Consider the following 9,549-nt stretch of genomic DNA (forward strand, 5'->3'; position numbering starts at 1 on the left):
TGTCAACATTGTAATCATATGCAACACTTTTGTTGTTGTTGCCAGATCCATTTCCAGAAACAGATTCGTCAGACATGTTTTTCTCTGATCTTGGATTGTTACACTGTTAGGTGTTATCAACAGAACCAAGGCTCTAGATACCAATTGAAGGTGAGAAAAACACAAGAAGGGGGGTTGAATTGTGTTTTGAAAAATTCTTCGTTTCTCCTAAAACTGAACACACTGATCAGAAGCTAAGTGAAACAGCTTCTGAAGTGATAATCAGAATCTGAACGCAGCGGAATAAAACAGAGAGAAAGAAGAAGAACGAGAACGACACAAAGCAATTATACTGGTTCCTTCCACAATCCGGAAGTAGTCCAGTCCCCCTTGCACTTCCAAGGAGATTTCACTAAGAGTAATATCTGATTACAATTGCTCAAGCACACCTGCAAGAGACTTCCTTTGCTCAAGAACACAATCAAGAGACTTCCCTGCTCAAGCACAACTGCAAGAGACTTCTAACTAAACAAAATTACACAGAAAATTGTTTAAGGTTGAACACTTGATATACAATCAGAGGTGCTCACAATACAAATCAGATACAGACTCAATAACTTAAGAATTTCTAAAATGAAACTTTGAGACACAGAAATTCTAAGTGAATGCAGAACAATTTCAGCAGAGGTTTGGCACTTGTAATAATGTTGTGAGTCTTTCGTTCGGCATTGCCAAATCTCTAAGTCTTCACTCCTTTATATAGAGGTGTGAAAGAGACGTTGTGAAATTGCCAACACATCAAAGAGTCGTTGTTGAATCTTGATCTTTCACCAATGATCTTTTGCCTGATTTGGTTGTTGTCCTATGAAGAACCAATTTGAAATCCATTCCTTATCCAAAGGAACATCTATGCAGGCAAAGCCGTATTCTGGAGCTGTTTTCTTGTCTTGTAGCGTGGACACAAAACAGAGTAGTGGAGAAGGTGGTTGTACAGTTCGTACAAAAGTACAATGTCAACGCTTTCGTCCAAAATTGCAAGCACATGCCTTCAAACACCTTTGAAATGACCGTTGCAAAATTCCACTAATCTTTTGTTGTGTTTTCGAATCCAATAGACAGCTTTTGCAGTGATGATTCTTCAATCCTTGAATCTTTGCAAATCCAGTTGATTTTCAGCTTCTGGTGAAATGACTTCGGATGAGGCAGCTTCTGATAATGTAGCTTCTGATGATGACGTAACACTTCAGGACTTCCAGTCTTCAGGAGCACTAGTCTTCAGGAGCGTTTTTCTTCAGGAGCGCTTTCCATCTTCAGGGGCAGCTATTTTCTCTTCAGGAGCAGCTAGACTCCAAGAGCGCTTTCCATCTTCAGGAGCAGCTAGACTTCAGGAGCGCTTTCCATCTTCAGGAGCGTATTGCCTTCAGAAGCGTCTAAGCTTTAATTTCATTGATTTCTTTTGCTCTTTATTTGCTCATTCAGAACCAATAAATAATGTAACTTTTTAACTGTGGTCCTGTACACTTGAACAAATATTAGCTAGTCCAATTTACAATTTTTAATACCTTGTTATCATCAAAACTCTTTAAGGTTCATTGTTAAACACATTTTGTTCCAACAAAATTGGGATAAGATGACTACTTGTAAGGATCAAGGTGGTCTTAATTTCTGTGACCTTGAAGGTTTTAACCTTGCCATGCTAGGTAAACAAATATGGAAGCTCATCACAAACTCTTCCTCTCTCCTTACCAGAGTTCTCAAAGCTAAATATTTCCCTAGAAGCAGTTTTTTGGGCGCCAATATTGGTCATAGCCCAAGTTTCACGTGGAGGAGTATCTGGGCACTATTCTGATGTTATCTCTTGGCTATAGGTGGAAAATTGGTAACGGTAACGATATTAATGTCTGGAAAGACCCTTGGATCCGCACTCGTCAGAATTTGCGGCCTTTCACGATACCGACAAGTAATCTTACCAACATGACTGTCTCCCAGCTTTTCAACCCAACAACCAACACTTGGAATCGAGACTTTATTGCTTCTATCATGAGCACGCAAGATACATCCGATATTTGTAAGATACCTTTGCACTCTCGAGCCGATTCTGATACAATTATTTGGAATGCCTCTTCTAATGGCTCATACACAATCAAATCTGCCTACAAGATGTGCTTGAGTATTTTAGACCAACGATCAAACTATCATGTCTCGGGAGATTGGAAGTTGATATGGTCATTACATGTTCCACCTAAAATCAAACATTTTTGCTGGCGATTGCTTCGTAATTGTTTACCTACACGGTCTAATTTGCAAGGTCGTGGAGTACCTTGTCAGTCAGCTTGTGTTACATGCAATAATAACGACCTAGAAGATGAAATGCACCTTTTTATGCATTGTAAGTTTGATATTGATTGTTGGAAAGCGGCAAATCTTTGGGGTATGATAGTACCGTACATGACGTCCAGTGGCAGTTTTTTCGCTATTATCTTTGCCATTCTTAAAGCGCTTGAGGAAGACAATTGTGCTAGATTTGTAGCTATCTTATGGAGTATTTGGCGCGCACGTAATGCTTGTTTATGGGAGCAAAAACCAGTCAATGCAAACACATCTTGTGTCATAACATTGGATATTGTTCGAGACTTCAAGTGGTGCAACCGTCCCAATGATAATGTGCATTCTGCTACTCTAGTATGGTCTAAACCGCCGACAGATTGGATCAAGTGTAACGTAGATTGCGCCGTTTTTGAAGCTGAAGGAAAATTTGGTGTTTGTATTTGTTTTCGAGACAGCCATGGACAACTTATCCAAGCTCACTCAAATAGAGGTGTCAATATCATGAGGCCTTGAAGTTTTGGCCCCAGCCCACATAGTAAGTGGGCTTGAAAATTCACAAGATTAAAAGGCCCACATTTATGCAAGCCCACAAATAAAAAAATCAAAAGTCCCCAAGTCCCAAAATTTCTATAAACATTTTTTTTTACCGTAAAAAAACATTTTTTTACCGAAATTTTTTTTTTACCGTAAAACAATTTTTTTGCCAAAAAAAAATTTGAAATAATTAATATGGGCCTTTTTTAGGCCCACAAATAAATAGATTTTATAGTGGGCCTTGGCCCCAAATAATTTTGGGAATTAGGGGGCTTTAATTTAGTGGGCTTGGTGGGGGCTTTTTTGAGTGGGCTTTGAAATTTGGGGCTCTATTGACACCTCTACACTCAAAGGTTTTTCCCTCTATTCCAACTGCAGCTGAATGTGAAGCTATATTAGTGTCAATCACATTTGTAATTTAAATCGTCATAACTATTCAAAAGTAAATTACATTAGAATATAAGTCATAATATTTTTAATGTAAAAAATGAACAAGTTTAATGTAAATATGCAAAGTACTATAACATTAAAAATATAAAATGCCATAAATTATCCTTAACACAAAAACTAATAATCATAAATGGTTTTCTCATAAAAAAGAAAAACTAAAAATTTCAAAACTTAACAAATATAACAAATAAAATTGTGGCTCCACAACAATATTAATTCTTCTTTTTTGTAGCTTTTCTTTGAATCTTCTTTTGTGAAGCAGTTGAATCATCCTTACTTGACCTGCAATTTCAACATAGTCGAATTAATATTTAATGTGTTTTTTTCTATACAATTAATGAATGGAAGAAAAGCATAAAACAAATATCATATAGAATATGTTTCAAATGTGTCTGTCAAATTAGCAAAACCCAAAAAACAATAACCAGCTGAAGCATTAATCCACCAACTTCAGCATATATTCATTATGTGTATCTTAACCAAATCCAAACTTGTATTTAGCTATGTCAAACCAGCAAACAAAAATAATGTAGGAGTGCAGAAACAAACACCTAGTTTTTAGATTCATTACAAAGCATAGTAGTGTGGGATGCACCATCCACAAATGCTTACTACATTATACTTCCAAAATAAGTCATTGATTCTTAGGAAAAAAAGTACATGATACCACAACGATTCAACTTTGATAGTCCAACAAATTTACTTAACATTACACATACTTGAATTTACTATTATTCAGTATAAGCTTCAACACTAACTATCCAACATAGATGTGTTCAATTCATAACATAACATCATCACCATTTACCGACATCTAGGCATTATGAACTAATACCAAATATAACTTTTCAAATTTGAACTCACATAGATAGTTACAATAGCATCTAACTAAAATCATAAACCACACACTGTGAAACAATGGAAGCAAGTTTACGCGTGCTTGCTCGGCACTAGCAATTCCTACAGGGCAAGAGGGCAGTATACATAAAAGGCCAAAAGCCAGTTGAACAGAAAAACTACACAGCAGAACACCACTAAAAACAAGGAAAACAGTGGCCAAAGTAATCACTACTGCACCATAACAGTAATCACTACCACACCAAAATGAACATCACAGTTGAGCACAAAAACGAATTGCTAAAACGAATTCTCAATTAGAATATCTTCACAAATGCATCAAATCGTGTCTCCACCAATCCATCTCAACTCGAAATAAAATTTGGACAAAATTGTATGCTAAAAGTCAAGAAAAATTACTTACAATTTCTCTGAAGTCGTGTTATTATCCTTGTGAACAAGTCCAGACATTATATTAAGTGCACTAGAAAATTGTCCACCGATACCCTGTAAAAATGTTCAAAATAACACCCATGACAAATTTAATAAAATAAACAAAGAGATTTTAATATATAATAAAAATAAAAAATTTATTATATTTTTGCACCAACTACGGTTATTTATATACTTACTTGGAAATTCATCATTTGACTAAACATATTTGCCATTTTTTCCTCAAATTGTTTCTCCATCTTTTCTTCTAGTTGCCTTTGACTCTCTTCAAATTTTGCTGTCATTTCTTCTCTCATGTTTCGCTCCTTTTCGAGTTGAGTCTCTACTTCTTTTAACTTCATCTCTATATCTTGTCTATTTTCACGCTCCTTTTCTAATTGTTCTTGCAAACCTGTGACAGACTTTCCTTTTTGGGGTTTAATTCCAGCTCCTAAGCCACGACAATATCCCGATCGCTCTCCCACAACTGCTTCAAAAGCAGTATTCGCAATGGCATCTTTATCAGCATATCCAGCTTCTAAGTAAACTGAAGAAGTTTCTTCAACCTTCATCTATTTAAAAATGTAAATTATAAATTAAAACTAGAATAAAAAATTAATCACAATTATATATGTTTAACAAATCAAAAAAGGATGTCATACATGAACTTCCTTAGAAGCATCATTTATCCATTCTCCATTGTTGTTTGTGTGAGTCATTCTCCATAAATCCTTATAGTTGGGCTCCTTTTTGGTTTCAGGATCTCTCTAAAAGCAAATTTTCATCATCACAAAATATAATACATATAAGTTATCAAGTCAATGACAAATATACCAAAAAAAAGGAGATTTGATATTTTATATTTTACCGCGTCATAGCTAACAGCTTGAAATGACTTCCTTCCACATCTATGATTAATAACTTGTTTAGATTTATTCGATTTGTTCCTGTTACTAATTTCCTGTAAATAACACAAGTAGAAATATAGTAGATGTTTACATATAGAATTAAATTACCTATATTTATATAGTAAATCTAACACAAACATACCTTGAATTCAGGACTTGAAAAATAATCTACCAAGTACTTCCAATCTTCGTCACTTAAATCATCTGGTTTATGTTCCAAAGCTATCTCATTTGTCTTGTATTGGCTAAAGTGTTTATGAAATCTGCATCTATGATTTCGATATAGTCTTTTAGCAGTATCAATAATAACATCTCTGTTATGCTTTGTATTATCAATATCAAAAGTATCCTGCACTCAACAATTAAAATGAAAACTATAGTGAGTACTCTATAAAAGCAATCAAATAAAATAAAAAGGCACAAGATTATGATTTACCAAAACTTTTGCTACTATCTTGTTTTCTGTCTCTTGTGGAATTTTTCTCCATTTCTTGACATTAAAAGGTGCATTTTTTAGGACAACAATAGAGATCTCAGTCACAAAATTAGCAGCTCCTGATCCAACAGCTACCATTTTATCTGTCGGAATAACAACATGCAATTTTCCAGTAGCGCTCTTTTTTTTCTTTTTTGCAACACTTAAGCCAATAGTTCTTCCCCTTCCAACTTTTTGTGCATTAGAACATTCTGTAGCATTTTTAATCAAAAAAGAAAATGAAGAGAAGTATAATGTGAAATTTCAAGATAAAAATATAAGAACAAATAGTATATGAACAATAAAAATTAAAGTAAGAAAATCAATTAAGTACCTTCTTGATGTTGACTTATATTGTTATTTGAAGAATTTGGAAGTTGTGTCTCTGAATCATGATTTGGGGGTGCCATAACTAAATAAAATAAATAACATTATATTAAATCATCAAATAATTATCACGAACAAAACCATATCAGCACAACTTGTCTATGAAGCAATGACACATAGATATACAGACACCGAACACAACGCTAACTTTGATATTGTGACATGAGTAATTTTTTTTCATAATTGCAAAATTTATTAAACAATACATCCAAGTAATGAAAAATACAAGCAGTAGTAATAGAGAAACAATAGGGGAAGAAAACAATCCCCCAAATAATCGAAACTGTGACGGTAACAAGTTATGGCCTTGTAATCTGATGAAACCCACCAAAATACACAACCATAGCTAAAACTAATCATTATCCACCACTTAAATAACAGAACAGCAGCTGAAACCCAGGATTGCAGCCTAGTAACAGCTGAACATTCCACCAGAAGGAGCAAAAAACCACAGGCCTTGCCGATTCACCACAGCAGGTTAACAAAAGCAGTATCAGAAAACAACAGAAACTGCTAACAGACCCTACAGAAATAAAACAGCAACAGCCCCCAATCCCTTGAACCAAACAAACCCCACTACGCTAAAATAACCGCAATAGGCAATCCTTCGGACTCCACTACCTTAAAAGGCAATCCCCCGGATCCCACAATTCATTCATATCCCCAATTCTTCCCCTTTTAGCAACATTCACGGTCAAACAAAAATAACCCTAGATTTTGATCGAGAGAGAAAGCCAGCGGAAACAAATCATTGACAAACCCATAAACAACCCATTCATGCAATCAAACATTTTACCAAAATTGATCAAAGGAAAAACGTAGCATGTAAATGATTCAAGAAATCAAACTATATTTCAGAGGCAGCAAAATACTTACCTGGGGAAGAAATTTGAATTCTGAATGTGAAAGAAATTCGAATGGGAACTATGAATCTGCAAGAAATTGAAAGAGATTTGAAGGCTATTTATCTGAATCTGCAAAATACTCTAGCGTTGCTTGGTCTCTCTCATTACCTCCATATTGTGCAGAGTTTCTTGCTTTCACTGAAGAAACGTTAGTGGGTATATGTTTGAGTAGAAGGAGATAATGGGTATCAGTTACCGAAGAGTTAGAGAAAGTGCTCAATTATTTTAGCGCTAAACAATGCCGCCAATTTTTTGTTAAAAATTATAATTCTATTAAGTTTTTTTGTTAAATAAGTTTATGGCTATTAGGTGTTTAAAAAGTGTCTGGGACACTCGTTAACATTTCTTATAGTCTTTTCTTAAAAAAAACAAACATTTCTCATAGTCCCAGGACACTCTTTAAGCATTTTTATTAAAGAAATTATTAAAAAAAAGGCTTTAATTTCCAATATAATAAATGCACAAACTTTCATAAAATCTTGCCACTTTAAGTGTTTAAAAAGTGTTCCGGGAGCAATCGTTAACTTTTTCCATAGATGAGATTTTGGTTATATATATATATATATATATATATATATATATATATATATATATATATATATATATATATATATATATATATATTGGCTCCCAAATGTTTTTTATCACAATTTTTTCTTACTCCCTACTTTTAAATAAAATCATATGTATTTTTTGAAATTTTAAATTATTTTATGGAGTTTTGTTTTGGATATTATAGAATTTTTTTGCACAAATTTATTTTTTTTAACAATGGATGAATTAAATATGATTTTGTCGGAGCAATTATTATGATATTCAACATTTTTATAAAACATCTTTAAACATCTTGTACATAAGAGTTTACTTAAAAACAAAAAACAAAAGCCGTGATGAAGAACATTTAGAGGACCAAAACTTTGCTGAATTTTTTAAAGGAACTATAAATAGAATTTAAGATATTTATAGGGAGCAAAACTTACTTAACCTTCTCTAAAAAAAACTTATTAACCATTTTTTATTTAAGATATTTAAAGGAACTATAAATAAAATTTAATATATCTGTTTTTAAAGAACCCAATTAAAATAATTGAAAAATCCTTATGAAGTACAAGATGTGCCTAGAATGGATCAAAGTCAAGTAAAAAAAACAAACAAAGGCAAAATTCGAAAGCAAAGCCAAAAGCATCACTCCTGAGTGGCATATACCTAATACAAAGTGACCGATTAAACCACTAATAATGAAAATCAAACATTAAACATCTTGAATTGCATAAATCAACAACCATCAAAGATATGAAGATGCCAAATACTTTATTAAAATTACACTCCATAAATAGATAGATAGTTAATTGATTACTCATTCTCGTAGCCATGTGAATGCAACAACGAGACTAACAAAACAACCTCCCGATGAGTCAAATTATCCCACATGGTGGGAATCTGTTTATTAAAAAGCCTCCAAGCAAGAAGCGACACTTGGAGGCACTGCTTTGTTTCAAATTATGTCGTTATGCAAATTGTTACCCATTTCGTCATTCTGATTGAGAATACTATAAATACAATTTACACAATAGTCAACATCATGATCATGTTTCCGAATCCACTTATGCAAAACATTATCATGCAAGAAAAAAATGTTATCGAATAGAGAATCACACTGCACTACCTGCTCCTCTTCCCTAGCGAACAGTCTCCGTCGCCACTTTCAACCCCTTCCATCAACCCTCCAACCTAACATACTCATTTCAGCTACCATAAAAGAACTTCACAAAAGAACTTCCTAACCCTCCGGCGCCTAAATCTACTCCACAAAAGAACTTCACTAACCAAGGAACACTCCATAAAGAGATACTTTCTGTGTTACCGACTTTATGCCGCATTCGTTCCCAAAATTTAATAGCGTCAACCGCTCCCACTCCCTCATTTAATATATCAATGTTTGCTTTTAGTATTTATAATATAAAAATCTTTTCTTCGATTTTAGTCATTGCAAATATACCTCATTTTGCTATTATGGTTTATGCTATTCATAATATTTGTTTGAAGAAATAAGTAATACATAAATCATGTCGATTGAAATTGTAATTGAGCAATACAAGATTTACAAAACAGATAATCCCGATAAAATTCTTTTATTGCGTAAAAAGATCTTTCCATATTATTGGATTTTTTTCACAAATTTAATATTTTTTAACAATGGATGGATTAAATATGAATTTTCGTTGGAAAAATTGTTATAATATTCTAAACATCTTTATAAAATTTCTTTAAAAAATATGAATCGTACATGAGTTTACTTAAAAACAGAAAACAA

The 9,549-nt window shown here is 33.4% G+C and overlaps 1 protein-coding gene across 1 annotated transcript; it reads right to left on the minus strand.

Annotated features, from left to right (window-relative positions):
- Window positions 1-3,337: 3,337 nt before the first annotated feature.
- On the minus strand, window positions 3,338-7,432 carry LOC146954582 (uncharacterized). Its single transcript, XM_085717155.1, has 9 exons — window positions 7,207-7,432; window positions 6,278-6,355; window positions 5,905-6,155; window positions 5,611-5,817; window positions 5,429-5,521; window positions 5,223-5,327; window positions 4,761-5,132; window positions 4,553-4,635; window positions 3,338-3,573 (listed from the first exon to the last, which is right to left on the minus strand). Exons 2-9 carry the CDS (start codon window positions 6,351-6,353, stop codon window positions 3,504-3,506), a joined length of 1,257 nt encoding a protein of 418 aa, XP_085573281.1. The 5' UTR covers window positions 6,354-6,355; window positions 7,207-7,432; the 3' UTR covers window positions 3,338-3,503.
- Between the last annotated feature and the right edge of the window lie 2,117 nt (window positions 7,433-9,549).

This window comes from Medicago sativa, chromosome 1 (genome assembly GCF_051527215.1).
Source record: "Medicago sativa cultivar Bolivia chromosome 1, Bolivia_mono, whole genome shotgun sequence".
In the NCBI taxonomy this organism is placed as follows: Eukaryota; Viridiplantae; Streptophyta; class Magnoliopsida; order Fabales; family Fabaceae; genus Medicago; species Medicago sativa.

What these genes read in the sequence shown, in the direction of transcription:
- LOC146954582 (XM_085717155.1), bottom strand. Translation starts at nt 6,353, where the DNA reads ATGGCACCCCCAAATCATGATTCAGAGACACAACTTCCAAATTCTTCA. An exon ending in TATAAGTCAACATCAAGAAG is followed by an intron (nt 6,156 to 6,277) that starts GTACTTAATTGA and finishes AAAATGCTACAG; the next exon opens with AATGTTCTAATGCACAAAAA. An exon ending in ATGCTTCTAAGGAAGTTCAT is followed by an intron (nt 5,133 to 5,222) that starts GTATGACATCCT and finishes ATTTTTAAATAG; the next exon opens with ATGAAGGTTGAAGAAACTTC.